This window comes from Metarhizium robertsii (assembly GCF_000187425.2).
Source record: "Metarhizium robertsii ARSEF 23 chromosome Unknown MAA_Scf_5, whole genome shotgun sequence".
NCBI classification, from domain to species: Eukaryota; Fungi; Ascomycota; class Sordariomycetes; order Hypocreales; family Clavicipitaceae; genus Metarhizium; species Metarhizium robertsii.
Genome location: NW_011942193.1, coordinates 2,560,641 through 2,581,013, shown reverse-complemented (window position 1 = coordinate 2,581,013; position 20,373 = coordinate 2,560,641). Strand labels below are relative to the sequence as shown.

General features: G+C 52.3%; 6 protein-coding genes across 6 annotated transcripts; 2 read left to right on the top strand and 4 right to left on the bottom strand.

Annotated features, from left to right (window-relative positions):
• Nucleotides 1-400: 400 nt before the first annotated feature.
• Nucleotides 401-3,410, top strand: MAA_03892 (mitotic control protein dis3; the record flags this gene model as incomplete). The annotated part of the gene is made up of 2 exons (XM_007821890.2): nt 401-596; nt 646-3,410. 2 exons carry the CDS (start codon nt 401-403, stop codon nt 3,408-3,410), a joined length of 2,961 nt encoding a protein of 986 aa, XP_007820081.2.
• Nucleotides 3,411-3,643: 233 nt separating this feature from the next.
• MAA_03893 (GTPase) lies at nt 3,644-5,370 on the bottom strand (the record flags this gene model as incomplete). Its single annotated transcript, XM_007821891.1, has 2 exons — nt 3,644-5,274; nt 5,343-5,370. 2 exons carry the CDS (start codon nt 5,368-5,370, stop codon nt 3,644-3,646), a joined length of 1,659 nt encoding a protein of 552 aa, XP_007820082.1.
• A 1,112-nt stretch (nt 5,371-6,482) lies between these two features.
• MAA_03894 (PCI domain-containing protein) lies at nt 6,483-7,048 on the bottom strand (the record flags this gene model as incomplete). The annotated part of the gene is made up of 2 exons (XM_007821892.2): nt 6,483-6,875; nt 6,959-7,048. 2 exons carry the CDS (start codon nt 7,046-7,048, stop codon nt 6,483-6,485), a joined length of 483 nt encoding a protein of 160 aa, XP_007820083.2.
• A 4,148-nt stretch (nt 7,049-11,196) lies between these two features.
• On the bottom strand, nt 11,197-12,966 carry MAA_03895 (SET domain protein; the record flags this gene model as incomplete). The annotated part of the gene is made up of 4 exons (XM_007821893.1): nt 11,197-11,253; nt 11,303-12,132; nt 12,195-12,384; nt 12,463-12,966. The coding sequence occupies 4 exons, from the start codon at nt 12,964-12,966 to the stop codon at nt 11,197-11,199; spliced, it is 1,581 nt and encodes a 526-aa protein (XP_007820084.1).
• Nucleotides 12,967-13,355: 389 nt separating this feature from the next.
• Nucleotides 13,356-14,606, bottom strand: MAA_03896 (uncharacterized protein; the record flags this gene model as incomplete). The annotated part of the gene is made up of 1 exon (XM_007821894.1): nt 13,356-14,606. One exon carries the CDS (start codon nt 14,604-14,606, stop codon nt 13,356-13,358), a length of 1,251 nt encoding a protein of 416 aa, XP_007820085.1.
• Nucleotides 14,607-17,575: 2,969 nt separating this feature from the next.
• Nucleotides 17,576-18,512, top strand: MAA_03897 (Glutaredoxin; the record flags this gene model as incomplete). Its single annotated transcript, XM_007821895.1, has 2 exons — nt 17,576-18,113; nt 18,193-18,512. The coding sequence occupies 2 exons, from the start codon at nt 17,576-17,578 to the stop codon at nt 18,510-18,512; spliced, it is 858 nt and encodes a 285-aa protein (XP_007820086.1).
• Nucleotides 18,513-20,373: the final 1,861 nt, after the last annotated feature.

Genomic DNA, 20,373 nt, shown 5'->3' with positions numbered 1-20,373 from the left:
GGTAAGTAGGTTAGACGATGCTGACGCTGAGCATTGGTGAAATCATGGTGGATTCGGTTACAGATTCATTTTGACTAAATGGCCACGTGACTTTCTATCACGTGGTCGCTCGACTATTCATCGACATGGTTTTACTTGGACGTTCCGTGATTTGCATTTCGTTGGAATTACACATATAAACAAAATAGGGGTATAATACAATACAGAGGTAAAATGCGCTGTTGAGCTTATAGTTGTGCATCCTCTGAGCTGTGACGATTTCTGAAGTTGAGCATTCTTATCGCCACACCCTATCGATAAGAACGCGCAACCTCACCTTTGATTTGCTTAGTAAACGCTCCAAGAAACTTCTTTTCATACCGGTCATTTTCGGCATCAACAGTAGCAAAGCAACATCGCCATGACGAGCTTGAAGAGATTCCACGAGGGGGATCCCTTGGCCTCCAACATTTCAAGCAAAGTCTATGTTCGTTCAACACGCAGTGGTAAGGTCCAAAAAATCGTGAGGGAAGTCTATCTCAGAACCGACATTCCCTGTTCCTCCAAGTTATGTAGAGCTTGCCTAGAGGGGGCTCCCAGAAATGCATCTCAACAAGGTACGCTAGAGACTTTTCTCATTGAAAATGCTTGCTAATACCGGGATAGCTCAACCATTTGTCCTGTCAGAAAAGCCTGCCGCTACCAAGGCCTTTCCGCAAGGACATTACCTAGTGCCGGATACAAATGCACTTCTCAATGCTATGGATCTCTTTGAGCAAAGCTCAGCATTCTACGATGTGATTATTCTGCAGACGGTCCTGGAGGAGCTTAGAAACAGATCTCTGCCCTTGTACAACCGTTTGATTGGGCTTACCAAAAGCGAAGACAAGCGATTTTACGTGTTTTTCAACGATTTCCGGCTAGAGACATACGTCAACCGGGAGCTGAATGAGAGCGTCAATGATAGAAATGACCGTGCTGTTCGTATGGCTGTCAAATGGTACGGCGAACACCTGTCTGAGACTAAAGCAGGCAAGGTTCCTGCCATTGTCATGCTGAGCGATGACCAAGAGAACCTCAAGAAGGCGCGCAGTCAAGGCCTCAATTCACTGTCATTACGGGACTACGTGGGTAGTCTTGAAGATGGAGACAAGCTTCTTGACATGGTGGCTGAATCCCAGAGTCTGAGTCTGGGCGGCTTCAAGAAGCAGTCGCAAATGCTTTACCCTGAGTATTACAGCCTATCAAGGATGATGACCGGCGTGAAGGCAGGATTGATGCATCAAGGCATCTTCAACGTCTCGCCGTACAATTACCTTGAGGGCTCCATCAAAGTCCCAGCATTCTCCAAACCTCTTCTTATTCTAGGACGTGAGAGTATCAACCGTGCTGTTGATGGAGATGTCGTCGTCGTAGAGATGCTTCCCCAAGACAAGTGGAAGGAACCATCTACCAAGATTATCGAAGAAGACAATATCACCAAGAATGAGAATGCGGACACCGAAGACCGAAATGACTTTGTTTCAGACAAAGAGCGAAAAGCGCTGCAGGAGGAAGCAAAACGGACACACAAGTCCTCGTCAGAAAGTCAGTTGCAACCTACTGCCAAGGTGGTTGGTGTAATCAAACGAAACTGGCGTCAATATGTGGGACATATCGATCCATCTTCAGCCAGCAAGTCCGCTTCATCCCAGGGCCGCAAACAAGATAGTGTTTTTCTCATTCCCATGGATAAGAAGATACCCAAGATTCGTTTACGAACGCGACAAGTATCTGAACTCCTGGGTAAGCGACTCCTTGTAACTATCGACGCGTGGGAGCGAGACTCTAGGCACCCAGTTGGGCATTTTGTCCGCTCACTCGGCGAACTTGAAACCAAGGCCGCCGAGACAGAGGCTCTGCTTCTAGAATGGGATGTTCAGTATCGCCCGTTTCCCAAGACTGTCCTGGATTGCCTCCCCAAGGAAGGCCATGACTGGAGAGTACCCGCGAGTGTGGAGGACCCAGGCTGGAGAGATAGAGAAGACCTCCGTGGGCTTCTCATCTGCAGTATCGACCCTGTAGGCTGCCAAGATATCGACGACGCCTTGCACGCTCGCAAATTGCCCAACGGAAACGTTGAAGTCGGCGTCCACATTGCCGACGTGTCACACTTTGTCAAGCCCGCCAACGCCATGGACACAGAAGCCAGCATCCGTGGGACAACGGTATACCTTGTCGACAAGCGTATCGACATGCTCCCGCCCTTGCTTGGTACGGATCTCTGCTCGCTCAAACCTTACGTTGAGCGATACGCCTTCTCCGTCCTCTGGGAGCTCAACGACAACGCCGACATTGTCAGCGTGCGCTTCACCAAATCCGTCATCAAGTCTCGCGAAGCATTCAGCTACGAACAAGCCCAGCTCCGCATCGACGACACCTCCCAGCAAGACGACCTCACAAACGGGATGCGCATGCTCCTCAAGCTCTCCAAAAAGCTCAAGAAGAAGCGCATGGACGCCGGCGCCCTTAGTCTCTCCTCGCCAGAGGTCAAGGTCCAGATGGAGTCGGAAACCTCTGACCCCATCGACGTCAAGACCAAGGAGCTCCTCGACACCAACTCCCTCGTCGAGGAGTTCATGCTGTTCGCCAACATTAGCGTCGCCGCCAAAATATACGACGCATTCCCGCAAACCGCCATCCTTCGTCGCCACGCAGCACCCCCCAAGACCAACTTTGACGAGCTGGCCGACCAGCTACGCGTCAAGCGAGGCTTCGAACTCCGCACAGATACGTCCAAAGCCCTCGCCGACTCCCTCGACGCCTGCGTCGACAAGTCGGATCCCTTCTTCAACACGCTGGTCCGCATCATGGCCACCCGCTGCATGATGTCCGCCGAGTACTTCTGCTCCGGCACCCAAGCGTATCCCGAATTCCGGCACTACGGACTCGCCTCGGAGATCTACACGCACTTCACATCCCCCATCCGCCGATACGCAGACCTGCTCGCCCACAGACAGCTCGCCGCCGCCATCGGCTACGAGGCCGTGCACCCGTCCGTCCGCAGCAGAGGTCGCCTAGAGGCCGTCTGCAAGAACATCAATGTCCGTCATAGAAACGCCCAAATGGCCGGCCGTGCAAGCACGGCATACTACGTGGGGCAGGCACTCAAGGGCAACGTCGCAGAGGAAGACGCCTTTGTCATGAGGATTTTCAGCAACGGCTTCGTGGTGCTGGTGCCGAGGTTTGGAATCGAGGGTTTGATCAGGTTGCGGGACCTGGCTGAGCCCGAGCCCGAGAGCGAGTTTGATGCCGAGACGTATACGCTCGTGACGAGGGGCAGTAGGGACCTCAAGGTTGAGCTGTTCCAGAAGGTCAAGGTCAAGGTCAGGGATGAGAAGGACGAGAGGACGGGCAAGAGGGGCGTCAAGATGGAGTTGGTTACCGTGTAAATGCGGAGAGTAGCAACAAGTAAATAATAAAGGTCCGCGTACTTTGCTGAATTTCATACAACAGTACATTTGCGCCTGGAAAGCATCTGCGATTGCCAGAGATATATATCGTGATTCAACAACCAGCATACTAATTAGTACGGTGATCGTAAATGATTGTATTTTTTTGCATCTAGTCCTTATTCCCAAAACGCCATACATGACAATGAAACCATACCCATTTTAAGCCAGCTCTACTCTTCCATAGCATCCTCCGCGGCCGCGGCACCCTCATCGTTCCCCCACAAGCCATCCAGCTTAAACTCGGCAGCCCACTCCGTGACAATCTCCTTCTGGTCCGGCATGACCTCATCCTCACCCACATTCTGGACCTTCTTGGCAGGCCCGGCAGAGGCATCAGCCGACCCGACAGCCAAGACAGGCGGCTCAACCCACCCCTGAATACGGCCATCTCGCCAGTCTGTAACAACAGTCATGGCAGCAGCGTGGATGTTGGGAACGCCACCTCGCGCCAATCGACCTCGCTTCCTAGCAACCTGCACCAAAAAGTCGGTTGTGACATCGCCGTCGAGTCTGTTGGGTAGAAGAGCCGGAATGTCATAAACATTGGTCAGTTTCTGCATCAGGTCTGGGGAGGATGAGAGACGGCGGATGAGAAGGCCGACTGCGGGGACGGGATCATCAATCTGCTTGGGAGGGACGGCGTTGAGGAGAATAAGATGGGCATGTGCTTCAGTTGCGTTTTTGAGGCTGACGAGGCCACCGGACTGGACGGATGACGAGGACGGGAACACGACGCCAGGAGAGTCGAGGAGCGTCAGCTTGCTGTCAATTTTAACGCTGCGAATGCTGGTGGTCACGCCGGCTTCGGCGCCCGCCGGGCAAGCTTTGGAAGAACTGCCGCCCTTGCCGCTCATCCTGCTGAGGAGGGCGTTGATGACTGAGGACTTGCCGACGTTGGGGTAACCGATGACGCCGACGGACACGGCGCGCTTGAGTTGCCGGCTGGCTGCGTAACTCTTGAGGGCTTTGAAGAGTGTTGCGGATGTACTTTGAACCGTCAATTCGCGGTGGTTGAAGACGTGGGCATTAGGAGCGGCACCAGAGGCCCGGAGGGGTAGCGTGGGGAAGTATCGTCGGAGATGGACGAGCCAGTCTCGCAGAACTTTTGGGGGGATCAAATCGACCTTGTTGAGAATCAAGATGAGGCGCTTGCCGCCAGCGGCAGCGGCCATGATGCTGCGCTCAACTTCTCGCGATCGAGTGCCCTCGGGATCTCGTGCATCCAAGACATACAGAACCACATCAGCCTGCTCAACAACCTGCTTGAACACCTTGTCGTACGTCTTGCGTGACGAAGCCTGGCCGACTGAAACCTCATTCATGCCGCCATTATTAGAATCGTCACTGTCATCGTCGTCATCGTCCATGCCATCACTTTCCGCCAGCTCTTTGTCGTATTGCGCCGCCGCAGCCTTCGCGCTGGCGAGCAAAGCAGCCATGGGATTCGACTCATCCACATCCTCGTCCATGAACTCATCATCCACGTCCCCAACAGAGCCCTCGGCATCCTCAGCATCGTCCATGACTTCCTCGCCGCCCTGCTGGGTGGCACCGGTCTTCACAGCCTTGGCCATTTCCCTCTTCTTCTCGGCCTCGGCGGCCTTTCTCAGGCGCTTCTCTTCAATTTCCTGTAGAAGCTTCTCCTTGTACGGGAACAAGTTGGGGATGCCGGGGTCCTTTTTTAATTTGGACCGCCATTCTGGATTCTTCTTGGCGAGCTTTCGCTGCTTCTTCTGTTTGGCTGCGGAAGCTTTTTCAATCTTGTTTCGGAGACGGGTCGTGCCTCTCTTGGACTTGGGTTCTATGGTTCGCAGTTAGGTTGCTGTAGTAATACTAGGCATTATAATTAACTACAAACTGAAGACTCACTCTTTGGTTTGTTAATTGTGCCCGCCATCTTGTGCAAGAGAAGACAAGACCATGGAATGAGGAAGGCTGGACTTCTCGATACACCGTGCTGGTAGGCCAAGGCCGGACTGCAAATAAAAAAAATTAGGTGGGATGCAGATTCTGCCGGCTCTTTCCCTCTTCACCGCTTTTCCCCCACAACCCAGATAACAGCCACAGGCAACAGGCAATACTGCACATGCAAGGTTCCAGCATCGACCTTTGTGGAAAGCCACAGCGAACAGAACAGAATCTAGATCACAGCTGAAGCGTGATTGGCGCCACCGTCTCCAGGACCCTTAAAGAGTCGGTAGTGGTAGTAGAAGTAGTACAGTACAACATCTCCGATAATATGGGTCGGCACATATAAGACAGGATTACCAGTCAACGAGGTGTTGTGTTAGTAGCAGTCGATTAACTACAATATTGCACTCTTCGCAGTGGATTTGTCTAAGCCATCTGATGCCTCGCACATGCTGGTTTCAACAACGCGAATTGGCGGAGATTGGCATCGCTTGGCATAGTCATCTGCTGCATTTCCATCAAGGCATCACGCAAGGTCTATGCCATTCTTTCAACTGGCTGGAGGAATGTCACGAGAAGCGTCCGCGTCGCATGGGGAGCAAAAGTGATATACTTATTTCTTCGCCTCATGAATAATCATTTCCTACTACTCCAGTTCGCCCCTTGCTATGATGAATCTCGAATTAAAACTCAACACCAAACTAGTGTCTCTCACTGGCCTCCCCATCAACACAGCGTGATTGCTCAACTTCTCATCTCTCGACTCGGTCTCAGCCAACGAACCATGTTTGCGAGGATACAGCTTGACTTTCGAACCACATCATTCCTCGACCGGTCGTAGCTGAAAAGAAAAGAAAAAAAAAAAAACAAGCTCAAATAACCCTCGATCATTGCGTCGTCTGTTCATTAGGCGGGTGTAAAGTTCGTGAGTGAGCTCGATATTTTTTTCTAAAAAAAAAAAGACATGCAAACAAAAAGATAGTACTGTGTAACAAAGTGGGTACAGAGAATCGAAAGCAGTCTGTCTGAGCAAGTCGCGAGTCATATAATGGGCATCTAGTACAGCTGCAGACAGTGTTCAGATTGCTCTCAGCCCATCTAGAGCAGATAAGCCATCAAGCCCATGGCAGCAACAAAGGCACCATTGCCCACAGGGGCCAAGGTAGGGCCAGCAAGACCCTTGGAGCTGGTAGAAGTCACCTGGGTGCTGCCACCACTCGTCTTAGAGGGCTGGGAGGCACCTGTGGTGGCAGTGGAAGAGGAGCCATCGCTGCCGCTGTCCTTAACAGGGCTCTTAGGAGGGTCGATTGTGGCGCAGAGAGGCTGAATGTTGTTGTTGCACGTATCCTGACCTTGGGCGTTACCAGCGTTCTGAGAGATACACTTCTTGAACACCTCCTGGCAAATGTAGAATGGCATGGTCTGCCTGTAGTACTGAATACCGGGTGTCGAGCTGTTCGAATTGCAAGTGCATTTCCATTTGAGGTCCGACTGTAGCAGTATTCAGCAAAAGTCAATTCCAAAGATGGCAAAGCGACCCAGTTCTGAGAGTACTCGCGAGAAGATAGACATACCTCTGTGCATTCGTTTACAGCAGCGTCGGCATTGCAGAGGACACGGCAAGTGTTTGTCTGGCCCTGGCACCAAGTTGCTGCAGGAGTCATGGTGTTAGCGATGGGTGAATCAGGCATGCGCAACTAGAGCTGCGTTTTGACCACCTAACACAGCCCAACTACCTAGGTAGTCAAGGTTGAGAAGAGTACTTGCCTCGATCAGTCTGGCTGACACTGTTGGGATCAATTGTCATATCCAGCTCACTGGTGTAGTTGTAGGTGGTTTGGGCGTGGGCCGAGGCAATAGCCAAGGCGGCGAAGGCTGCAGAGTAGCGCATTGCAATCGGAGACGCGAGGTGTGAGGTGTGCAGTGGTGGTGCAGTGGCTGTTGATGTATTTGGGCTATTCGATCTTGTCGAGAGCCAAGAAGCCGAGGAAGCTGAGAACTGGGGTTGGGAGTTGGCAGCTGGAAGCTGGCGTGTAGAAAAACAGATCAGGCGTGCTGTCAAGGACAAGCAGTGCTACAGATGCGAGTAGAGCTTCAGAGGCGGCAATGCAGTATCACTTGGGTTAGCGTATAGCTTGAAGATGCTTGGATGCGATGATTGAGTGGTGGTGAGAAAAAGAATAAAAGAGAAGAGGCCGAGAAAGGCAGCCAGAGATGGGGGCAACGAGAAATAAAAAAACAGGGCCGGCAGGTGCTCGGTGGGCTTCAGTTCTCACACACGCCAGTCCGGACCTCACACATCAATTGACCACACCTCTCTCCAACTTGCAAGGCACGAAGCAAGGCACGAAGCAACCAGAGACCTCCCAGGCGGGAAGCTAGATTGGAGCTAACAGAGCACCGGCCGATAACAGCAAGGGCAACGGGGTGCAACGGCCTTGGCCGGACTAATGCAATTTTAACCAACAGAAATGGGGCATGACTTGGTGGCACTGCAATCCGTGGCTCACCAGTTGACGTTGCAATGGCCCGCCATCCACACTCCATTGGCGTTGGGGCTAAATGGGCCAGAAAATGGCCTGCCCGGCTCCATGCGCGGCTTGGCAAACATTGATCAGTTGCAGCGTCTATGACAGAGCTTTGCAACAATGGCCAGGATTAGCACTCTGGTGCCAGCGTCGCCATCATGAAGCATTTATCGGCATCGGCATCGGTGTCACCATGAGGCAGGCATCGCCCTTCGACCTCGACCCCTTTGTTACTATCAAGTTACGGAGTACTCCGTATGATTTCAACTTTTCCCCCTGCTTCCTTCTATCCTCAAGTCCCTCCTCCTACTCTCCCTCTTCCTGCCCAGCCATTCGCACCCAGCCTGCCAGCTTCCATATTACCCATCATTTGACGTCTTTCCGCCTACAAAAAAAGTTAATGGTTACGACCACCCAACGACTCAGCACAACATTGAAAAGACCAGCACTCGGCCCGGCTGGGCTGGTGGCGACTAAGTCTCGGCGTGGCGCCAAGTCTCTGGAGAGCCACACGCTACACCCATGCCTAAGACGTAAGGAGACGCACTGAGACGCAATAAGATGACGACATGGGCAGTGGCCGCCTGGTGAATTACTATTATGTTATTGCCTCCTGGTTTTGTTGTGCGGTAGCGGCTCCTCTCGTATTCTACTCCGTTCCGACTACATCCACGGGCAACAAAATTGGTTAAATGCGACAATTGCCTCCTCTCATCAGTGAGGAGAGAAACTTCGTCACAGGCCGCCCGAGGTTAGGTGGTTGCCAGTTGCCAGGGTATCCGTACCCATAACGCCAGGCTACCACAGACATCCATCAAAAGCATCTGCCACATCGTGGCAGGCTTGTGGGCACGGTTCCGGCTGGCACGGCCCAGGTTTGGCCGTCATGCTGAAGCAGAATACTAGGAGTAACCGATTCATCGACTAGGCCTGATGAATCAGATTCTGGTTCAGGGACATTTGCCGGGGTGTCTCGACACTCGCTATGCATCGTGGCACCATGCCTTTGGGCCAGTTATCGTGAGGGATGACGATGAAGGTGCATGCCATTCAAATAACAAGGCCCCGCTGTGTTGCTGGGGGCTGATCACCGAGGTTTCAAGACGGCCACCCCATCTCTTCGCAATTCATGGGACAAGGTTCAGTTTCATCGTTGGTGTCATCTATTTGTACCGCAGTCTATCTGTAACTCAACTGACCGACTCTCCAGTGTCGACCACAAGTGCCGTGGTTGGCCTCCGAGAGACCGACGACGAGGCTGGTATCAAAGCTTACTGCCGAATTGATACAGGTGCGCCATAGATAGCGGTGGCCCGCATCGGCGGCATGCACAATGGCCAATGCTTCGGAGGGTAGCCACAAAAGGCCGCATGTACATACGTGCCATGGGAAGCTGGCAGGCTTGCTAGGCCTTGGGAGGGGACAAACCAAGCAGGCCCGAGGCATTGTTATGTTATTTTGTAATTTGTGTGGCATCCTGCGAACCGCAAGCTGGATGTTCAAACAACCGTACGCAAGCGGCTAATATCGCCGATGTGACGCAAGGGCGGAGGGAACACAGCACCCATGCTCTTTATTACCTTTTGCCTGGTTGCACACAATCCAATGGGTCGGCAGCACCACAAAATCTTTTTTGCCCCGTCCAGGTTGGCATGTTTTTTAAGCTGCTTCGTCTGGGCCTTGGGCCTCGAGGATATTAGTGTGTGCAATAATGCTTTCGCTTGAGGCGGCGGATTGCGAATAATGCCTCACAGCAGGATCTATCGTGGAGAACTCGATGGTGACGTCTAGCAACACTTTTGAAACTGCTTCGCCTACAAAAAGCTTTTCATGTCAGTGAGAAGCGCAATCTTCAGAGGTTCAATGTTACCTAGGTATTGACTGATGACGCCAAGGACTCAATTCGGAAATGTCGGCAGCGCCGGCTCCAGAGTAGGTCAGGTTCCTGGCCTAGGACAATCTGGAGCTAGACAGGCCAATGAGGAACGCGAATTGAGGATATGGCCAGCCACGGGAACTTCCATGTCTGTTGCTCTCGATGCCTGAATGGATGGTGGGGAGAAGAAAACGAGCCTGAATGGCGAGGCTTCTCTACAGATGGGTTGATGGGAAACCACTTGCCATCAGCGACTAACGGATGGGTCACCTATGTACTCCGTACATAGACATGTTTATCGATTTATTAGTGCCGCCAACACCTGAGCAACACACAACCCGCCCTTCCTTCACAACGACGCAGACAGCTCCGTGTGTGACAGACGACGCCTTAGGCCTGCAGCGGCCTGAACTTGGCAGCCATTAGAAGTGGGAGACTGTTTACATTCCGTTTTCTTGTTTGCTGTGCAGGAATTGGGTACTACGATAATTGTCTGAGTAATGCCAAGACACAAAGAGGTGTTGGTCAACACGACATGGCGAATACGGGATCGCACCTTGATATGTTCAATGTTGGCTTGATGGCAGTTTTCCAGCCTGTACAATCTAGCGAGCTAATCAGTCCAGTCCCCGCACCATCGATGCTGCAATAGCAGGACCACCACAGAACCGTTGACAACGACCCCGTAAGGTACCCATGCAACTTTGATCGATCTATGACGGAAGTGCTTGCAGCTGTGCTCTCTCCGCAATTCAACATCTGGTTGGTGATGGGTGGCATGGGCCACTAGCTCCTGTGGCGCAGCCATTGAGCCGGGCTTGTTGAAGTTTGATGCATTTATCTACGTCCACTGCAAGGGGAACTCGACGTTGTCTTACCAGTCAGTCGACAATGATTGGAAATATTCAACCAGAAAAATTACTGCACGGTTCTCTGACGATAATCGTGCTTTGGCTCTGATGGTCTGACTGACGCGACTGACGACATCCCAAATCTGACATCGAAATTCTACGAGATACAACACTATCGGTACATTGCCCAATTAGATTACTGCAAACTTGGACTTTGAATGAGAAGCCATGTAACTACCCAACGCAAAGGTGTTGCGCAGCTTGTACCCTGCTGGTATCTCCTCCAATGGTATGCGAACACCCCCGACAATGCGAAAGATTATCATGGTTGTTGAGACGCCCATGTTTCCCGTTACATACGCTAGCAAACACGTAAAACAACGGCGAAGCGTGCGTCTAGGAATCTAGAGGAATGGACAGGAAGGTTCGCGATGGGCTCGAGCCCTACTGTCAAGACTGATAGCAATGCCACCTTGGGGTTTTGATATTACAGACACTAGGGATTGGTGCTATTACCGTTATAGGCTGAATCGCTTCAATACACGTCTCGTGACTCATCACATTGTAAATTCAGCCTTTGCTGTGCTGACTGAATCCGCTTCGAGGATACCAACCTGATAAGGAGGTAGTTGTCAGCTACTCAGATTCCGTTATAAACCTCACCACCTCCATCCCGATCCCGGCCAAGACGCCAACCTGCCTCACCACCGCGTACTCGAAAAACAGTCTTGACGCCTCGGCGTCCCCATCTGCCGCCCACGCATTTATCAGCGATAACTCCTTCTCTCGCCCCGGCAGCTTTCCAATATCGGCCAGCATCTCCCTCGCCGCAACGCTCAGCTCCCAATCCGCCAGCTCCCCGGGACACATCTTGATGACCATGATGAGCAGCATCTGACACAGTGAAACCTGGTCTATATTCGACAGCGTGTCCTGAAGCTTCTGATCCAGTCCGCCTCTCGCCGCCGCCGCCGCCGCCGTGTTCCCCGTGCCCTCGGCAGTATTAGCTAGCAACTTGGCCATCATGAAGAGATTCTTTAAGCGAACGGGGTGAAACGGCGCTGCATAGCGGAACGGGTCGCAGGACGTCGCTGCCAATGCCGTCACGGCCAGGGCGCACGGGAAGTCGGCCCTCTCGGCAAAGTAGATTGCCGTTTCGGCGAGGAGTTGCGGCACGGGCGACACGGCCCACAGACGGGCGTCGGCGAGCCTCCGAGAAAGGCGGTATTGCGCCTTGAGAGCCGCGTAGCGGGCGGGCAGCGAGTCTGGCAGCCGTGCTGGTTCCGTGGTGTATCTCGCCGCCACGTCCTGCGTGGTCTTGTCCGTGACGGCGGGATGCTCGTCGCCGCCCGACACGTCCGCCACGCTGTACGTGCTTGGGTAGGCTGTGCGGACCTGGTACACGTTCAGGTCGCCCTTGCACCTGGCGCATGTGCATTCGAAGCTGTACTGCTCGAGCGCCTCCCTGCGTGTGGACAGGGGCATCGTGTAGTCTGCGTGTGTGTTAACGGGGCCTGTTTGCCCCGGGAGGAAAGAGGGAGGGTTCGGAACGCACCCGTGTAGGATATTTCAATCTCGTCGCCGGCGTGGATCGGCCTCTCGGCCCTGAGTATCGCCTTGCGGCCTACAAACTGCACCACGGCGTTGGGCACGCACGAGTGGTTGGCCATGGCGAGCGTCGGTTCAAGAAACACGCCTACCTGGCCTAGGTCCACGTCCCATCTGTGAAACGCATTCGTCTGGATCTGCGGATAGTCAGGTACGTTTGATGAAGAAGAAAAAACTAGTGTTGAAAGGGGTGGGAACATGTATGCTGTATGTACCTTGCAAAGCAGCTCGACTGCCCGGCGGATGTTGCTCTCCCCTTGTCTCCCGGCAAAGGCACACGCCGCCATTGCCATCATCTCCAAGTCGGGCCAGCTCTTGGTCTTCCTCCTCTCCTCGGTGTGCCCATCTAGCGCAGCGATCCCGTCTTCAGTTTCCTTGTTGAGAAGGGTTTGGAGAAGTGCTCTCACGGGGGTGGGGAGATCGGCGCCTGTTCGGGAACCCAGCTTGCGTTGTTGGAGGGCCTTGCATTCTTTGGAGTGGACGGCCGTCCAGGCAGCTTGCTGGCAGCTGGTGTTGCAGTAGTATGCGGCGTGACAGCGGGAGCACGCGCGCGGCGAGCCGGGACGGAGGCAATGCGTGCATACGGATGCGAGCTGCGAGAGCGATGGGTGTAAGATGAGTGGGTGGAAGGTGTGGATGATCTGGGAGGGTTTGAAGGGCTGCGTGGCGTGGAGGGCGCGGTGTTTGGAAGGATGGGGGCGGGTTTCGATAGGCGGCATCTTTGTTTTTCGCCATGTGTTTTGGAGATGGTATTGGGCCGTTGTTTGATGTGGTGGCGAGGTTGAGTGGTGGTGGATTTGGTGATGGAAAATTTTGGGGTTGTTTGTGCAGGGTTGACGTTGGAGGATGACCGTGGGAGAAGGCCGCCCACAGTACGGATGGTGCCTTATTTTCTCAACATGATAGTTAATGTGGCATTACGTGATTTCAGTCTTATGTGGTTTTTGAAGAGGCTCCATAGTAGAGATGGATGACAGCTGCGACGTAATTGTCGTGTGCGCTGGCCAGCGGATGGGTATACTATATATCATTAGTTCAGCTGCCATCTGACTACCAATTACCTACTTAAGTACGTACTTAGTAGCTATGCAATGGTACATGTACGCTTCTACAGCTCCTCATGCTTCCTCTCATTACTCTGCTCTTGCCTCGCCGCCACCAGTCGGTCATTTAACTGCCAACTCCAGTCCTCCTTACCGGCCTTGCTCGACTTCATAATCCTCTCGACATGATAGTCCCAGCATCCCTCGGCCGTCCCAGACTCTTCCGTCTGACACAGCTCATCGCTCAGCTTGGGTACATAGGGCCATTCCCCCAAAGCCGCACCCGTGTTTTCATCCAAGAAGTTATCCAGCACAAGCTGCCCAACTTTTCGTTGAGCACCAGCCCATGCCTTATCCTCGGGAATGAGCACCTTCAATAGCGATTCCATGCCTCCTTCTCTGAGAAAGTGTGTTCGAATAGAACCATCTTTGATAAGTCCATTGATGACAGAAACTTTGGGCTTGACCCGGGCAGCTGCCTGCTGGGCATTTGCGCCGTCTCCGTTCCGTGATGGTTCAACACTGGAATAGAGGCTCTGGCGCAGAGACTTGCCGGTGTTGGGGCACCTGGATTCAACGAGTAGCTGTGGCCAGAAACCGGTAACTTGCTTGAGTGCGGCTGGATTGTTCTGAAACACACCAGCCAAAATCGAGGCAGCTTGCTGGTCGTGAGGAACAGCTCCATTGGTACTTGGAGCGCTCTGGCCACTCATGAGGCACAGCAGCGCTTCCATGGCCTCTGTATCCTCGGCAATGTTCAAACCATAGTACATGTCGTGGGAGAGATCCTCCAGCGTCTCTAGGGCATCGTCAAATGCTTGACCGTTTTTGCTGATTCCGCTCTTGAGCATGTTCAGTCCCTCGACAAGCGCGGCGGATTCATGCTGTGATCCTTTGACTTTTCCAACCGGCTCATACTCTGGCGCGCCTTTCGGGATTTTGGGGGCGCCTGGCTGTTCCTCATGGTCGACGATGACCACGGCTTGGTCAACGGGCATCCCTTCTAGAGAAGGATCGATCTCGTCAGGGACATTGATCTTGGCTTCCTTTAGACCTGTCCAGATGTTTAAGCGGACGTGGAGCCCTTTGGGCAGTTCTTGATCATCGTGGACGATCTGGAATTCCTCTGTAGGTTGGAATACCCGTGGGTAACATTCGTCGGGGTTAGATGTGTGACAAATAAGGTCTGGCTTGGGGACATTGGAAGAATTAGAGTCGTCAGCTATCGAGGGCGCTGAGAAGATGCAGAGGATTAGACCGAACAGCAAGGCTAGCATCGTGGGTAGATCAGTGGACATTGAGCGTGACCCAGGCATTTTGGCCCCGAGAAGAATGCGTGGCTAGGTTTCTCAGAGTGTGTTGTAGGCGTGCTCGTAGACAATGATCTGTAGATAGCTATGGGCGATGTCAGCTTAATAGCAGAAGAGGCAGATGACTTGGATGGAGAGGAACAGGATTAACTCGGAATGCGGACGCGACCTTGTAGATATACTACGTGTGTGGGTATTTTAGGTTTTCAGCGTGACTCAGCGTGAGTCACGGGCACAAACTACAACATGCAAGGCTTACTTCCATGATCACGGTAGCTGAGGCTATCGCGAGATAACCTTAGTTAGCGGGCCGCGGCATGGTATTAATTACGCTGAGATGGTTTATTTTTTTTAGTCTCTTATTGTCCTTGGCCTGGTATAGCTTAATATTATCTTAGATTTTATGCTTGCACGATACTCGTATCATGCTTGTAATTTCATTCAACTACAGAGCGAAACAATACTCCCCGCTAATTAATTAAGACAATGATCTGGTCCGACCTAATCTAAGCGTGTCGTCGCTGTGGTATATCGACAGAGGATGATGCATCGGCCAGCCGACTCTGTTGAAACGATCCGACACTAGCAATCAACAGGCATACGTTGTTCATAATGGATGAGTCAATTTTTGAAAAGGACACATATATTCGGATATCACAGTCGGACATCGAACGTGGTAGAAAGCGCCATCGCGAAACCCGCCAGCGTGGCTACTACTGGCACCAAGCTGTCCGTCCACTTTTTATTGGCCGACAACCAGCTAAACTAAACTGCTTAGTCTGGGGCAGGCTGTCACTTGCATGCCCCGACATACTGTGTCTGCATGTGGCCCGATTCCCAACTTTTCAAGCAAAGCGGAAAGATGTAGCCCAAGTGGTAATCCATGACCGCGCGCGCCGGTAAAGGCCATCCAGGGACAGCCTCGGCCACTTAAAGCGTGGAACAAAAAACACGTAATGCCGCTGACTCGCGCCTAAATTTATTGTTGGCTTAAAATTTTATGCCGACACGTATCTTTGTGGATCATCATGATCCTGCTGTTTTTGGTGTTGAAAGTCTTGAAGGCACCTTCCACAGGTCACCAAGCCCACGGGTCACCCGCACCTCGATAAAGTCAACATCAACACCAACACCAAATTTAGCAGCTTCAAAAGACTCGAATTCGGAAGCTCCAACAAGCCCGAATTTCGAAGCAGCTTTAATTTTGGCCCGCCCGGCTCAGCGCTTTGCTTACACCTATGACAAGGGCTTACGTTGTCGTCGGACCTAGTACAACCACAGCCGACGATGCGTCTTCTGAAAACTGGTCATGCTAGGTCCAAAGAAATCGACAACGACGCCTCTTGGATACCTAGGTAGTTACACACCAAAATTTGAAATACGGAGAGCTTTGCGGATTTTCTTGGTGCTAACCCTCCCCTCCATTCCATGGTGGCGGGGTCGTCGTGGTCAGTTGCCAACTTGCATACCAACGGGGGGCACAATTGCGATTAATCTCTTTGCGCGGGATTCGCGAAGTTTGACTAGCCAGAAGCTAGTTTTCATCCCTGATGAAGAAGAGTATCGTGAAGTTGTAAGATGTCAAGTTAGCCCTGACTAGTGGTTTCCATGTCGTCACTTTCATTCAGAGAAGGGGCTGGGTGACGTTGAGAGATGGATATAAATCGTTGGCCGCCTTCACCAAGTTTTCGCATCAGTGCGGCATTCCAAATTCAAACCATCTGCCATTAATATAAATTTAGCCTTCAAAATCCCTTGACCCGGACAAATATTCGACTTCACCCAGATGGTATGGCGCTCTGCATAATGACCGCCGGGTTGTCGCGCAAGATGCTGTCCATCTTCGTTCTAATCGCTCTGGCCTTTGGCATAAATGCAGCGCCAACTACCGAACACTACTCACATTCACATCGAGATATTCACTTAAAGCGGCTAGGCAGACACAAAAGCCACGGTCATGCCTCATCAGCACCTATAAATCCGCCGAAATCGACGCATGAGAGAGAAGGAGAAGTGCCCAGGGTGTATACTTTGATGCATTTGCATAGCGAGTCTCGGCCAGAATGGGTGAGGAAGCGATTTTAGGACTCTTGGCTGGACCACCTCTGTTTCCTTTTATTGTCTTCTTTTCTTTTGTCTTCCTTATGACACGAACTTTCTCCCGGGCATAGCACAAAGCGGCAAGGCAACAGGTCGATGAACATATTGGCTTACAGTCGAAAAGGGATGCTGGGATTATTAGGCGCTGATGATTATCAACGCGTTGACATGAGTCATGACATTGAAGAAAGAAGTGAGTGGCTGGCTTCACTCCAGGTGCGAGGTATGCAGTGGAAACTTGCATCTTTTGTATAATGATAATATTATTTAGTTCCAAGTGTCTTTTTACTTTGGCTCCGTACAAATCCAGCGGGACTGAAGTGAGCTGCGTGATGGCCGGATGATTTGTGATGCCCGAGAGAAGATGCATGTGCGCATGAGGTGGCGCTGGGACGTCCGAGGTGCGACGGTGGGAATGGCAGACCTGGACCCACATCTAATAGTAGTGACCAATCCTGCAGTCCAGAGAGCCTTGACCACTTGACCACATGCACCTTGCTACAGCTCCAGCAAGCTTATTCCGTCCATGTCTGGTACTACTACTCCATACTCCGTACAGACCAGGGAGTAGAGCCATGTTCGCATGCTCGCATGTCTCCTGAGGCCCTCCGCCAAGATACCTGACCAATTTCCCACGAATTCACCCGCGCGACTCTGACATTGACGCAACACAACCCCAAGTCGCCCATTCAGAAGTCATCGACGTCAAACACTTTCCAAACGACGACTTGACAGAGCCGCGACGCCACCGCAGCTATAGCGAAGCTCTAACCAGCGGTGCTCTCTGGCTGATCTAGCAGCTGATCGAGCATTTAAGACTCTTGTATAGTTACTCGTCCGCAAAACCCCATCGATATACTCTCCAGAATCACAATATGCCTTCCCCACGACGGCTACGTCTCCTCGCCTTGGCGGCCATTGCTACCGTCGTATTCTTTCTATTCTACTCGTCTGGCGTCGACCCCAGCCAGGACTCGCACACGATCCAAGACTTTTACCACAAAACCATGGACGGAATGAAGAAGGGATCCCCGCCAGGGCAAGCTATAATAAACACCAAAACGGGCGAGAAGGCGGGCCAAATTCCCGCAGACAAGGACGCCGACGGCGACGTTGACGAAGACGACAGGAAAATCACCGCCGAAATGCAGCTGCGCCTAAAACAGGCTGAGCAGGACGCCAAAGACAAAGCCAATATAAAGGGTGGGCTGAAGCCCGACATCCCGAGTGAGATTGTGGGCAAGGGCAATTCAGCGGAGGGCCAGCCCAAGAAGGACAAGAGTGCGGCCGCCGACAAGGGCGTGTCAGGCGATGCAGACAAGACGACAGACAAGACCAAGACCAAGACCAAGGAACCAAAGGAGGAGAGCGAGGCGGAAGCCGAGCTGAGTAGTATTTTGAAAAAGGCGCCAGGTAGGATTCTTCACAATATGTTCACACCAGAGAGGGGAGACAAAAGATGGAGGAAAATCGCTGCTAACCAAGCTACTAGTCGTCATCTTCTCCAAGACGTACTGCCCCTTCTCCAAGACAGCCAAGGGCATTCTCCTCGACAAATACCACATCGCCCCCGCACCATTCGTAGTCGAACTCGATAAGCACGTCCAAGGTGCGTCCCTGCAAGATGTCCTGCTCGAAAAGACTGGTCGCAGGACGGTGCCCAACATTCTCGTCAACGGCGTCAGCATCGGCGGCGGCGACGACATTGTTGAGCTCGACAAGCAGAACAAGCTGGCCGACAAGATCAGGATGCTTGGCAACAAGCGCGTCAAGGTGTCTGAACGATTTGCCCCAGACGAGATCAAGAAGTAAACTCTTCGGTTTTACAACTCTACCTATTCGCTTCATGCTTGTTCCAGTATTATTAGTAGTAAAGTGGTTGGGAGACGGGGCACGTTTCAAAGGGGCTTCAATTGCCCCACGTTCTGGTGTAATACTTCCCAGGTGATGACTGCATTGGGTACACGGAGTTTTTGGCGCCTGCACAAATATCAAATGGGAAGGGCTTTTCTTTCTTTCTCTTTTTTTTTGACCTTGTCCGGGGGGCAGGACAAGGGGAATGAGAGGGAGGTCTAGTATGGACAATGTCGTAAATACCAGTTTCAAGATGGCTCATGAAAAGATCAACAGTGTTCTGACTCCTAAAGGACTGTTTCGAAATATGATTGTCGCCATGTCGCAATTTCCACGCAATCACCGACGCCCAGTCATGCCAGGCACGCGTTTCAAAAAAAATCGTCTTCTGGACGCCATAAGTTTCCATGCGATTTCAAGCACGCTACTCCGTGTCGCATCGCAAGAGGCATGGCTTCGCGTGCACCTGTGTATGCACCTTGTTATCAGCCTTCCTGATATGGACGTGTTGCCTGTCATCCTAGCAGCGAGGCCCAGGAAAAGCCATAGAGGCATCACCATCACGACATCGAAACAGTCTCCAAGGGACATTTCCATTCACCACCAGTCAGTCACGGACAGTACTATATAAAAATTGCAGCGCTCTCTGTCTACCTCCCAGAGGCTTTCTCGGTCAAACGAACCAGCGTATGTATTAGTATTACAAAGTGAAAAAGGATGCAATCAGACAGGGTCCCCCGGCTATCTGACTGCGCACCTATCAAACACGGCAGGCATGTGGCGTTCTAATCCAGCGCACATTGGGAATGGCGTTGGGAGGTGCGCGCGATGCTCATGTTGGCTCGCTCGTTGGGATCACGAGTCAAAGCCGGGGTAATCAGGATGTCGCTCACTCTATGAGCACCTTGCTTTCTTCCTTCTTTTGTTGTTGCTGTCCCTTTCCCCTCTTGTCTCACTCGCATCGTCGCCTTTTCTTCGCAGCACATAGTATTCTGGGCGCCGTGGGAGACGACTGACCGTACACGCCAAGGACGAGCCCCAACCCCCGTCAACTCAAGTGCCTGTCTTTTTCTTTTTTTTTGTTGGCAGCGCGAGATCTGCCCGCTCATCGCCCTGTTGATTACCCTTGCTACCTGCGGAACCCTACTCCATACCCATACTACTACCCTACAGGACGATGCGGCGGCAATCCACCAGCTCCGCCGATTCGGACGCATCGTCCACCTACACTGTCTCAACTACGGCCTCCTACTCCAAGGAACCTCTTCTGGATAGTGGCGTCGAGCCTCGCCGAGGTCTGCGCCAGAAGGCGAGAGATGTAGTGTCCGACTTGGGCAAGCCGCCGACTTCGCGGCAGGATGCGAAGGAAGGGAAGCATACGTCGAATTTTGGGGATCCGGGGTTCTTGTCAGAGGTGATTCGGCCGCCCAAGTTTTGAACGGGTCGACTGGCGCGGATGAATACGACCTTTGGAGTTGTGAAGGAGAAGAGTGGACGGCGCAAATTCATGGTGGATTGTTTGGGTTTGCGACAGCGACTGATGCGAGATTTGGCTCTTTAAGTTGGTCGTTTAGTGGCGGAATACTACTACGAATTGGTTTGACTCGTTTGCAGCTGGGCTGGACATGGGACCTTGGACGAAATTCTTGTGTCAGTGACGCGTTGTAGTATAGGAAATGTATTGCCATGGAATGAACTGCCGCTTAGCACACGACTCTGTCACGAAAACCGGCTTTCGGAATCACCCGACCTGGCACTTTCTTGCTGTGTCCCAGTAAAGATAAGCGGGCCGCTGGCTTCAGTTTTGGAAACATCACGC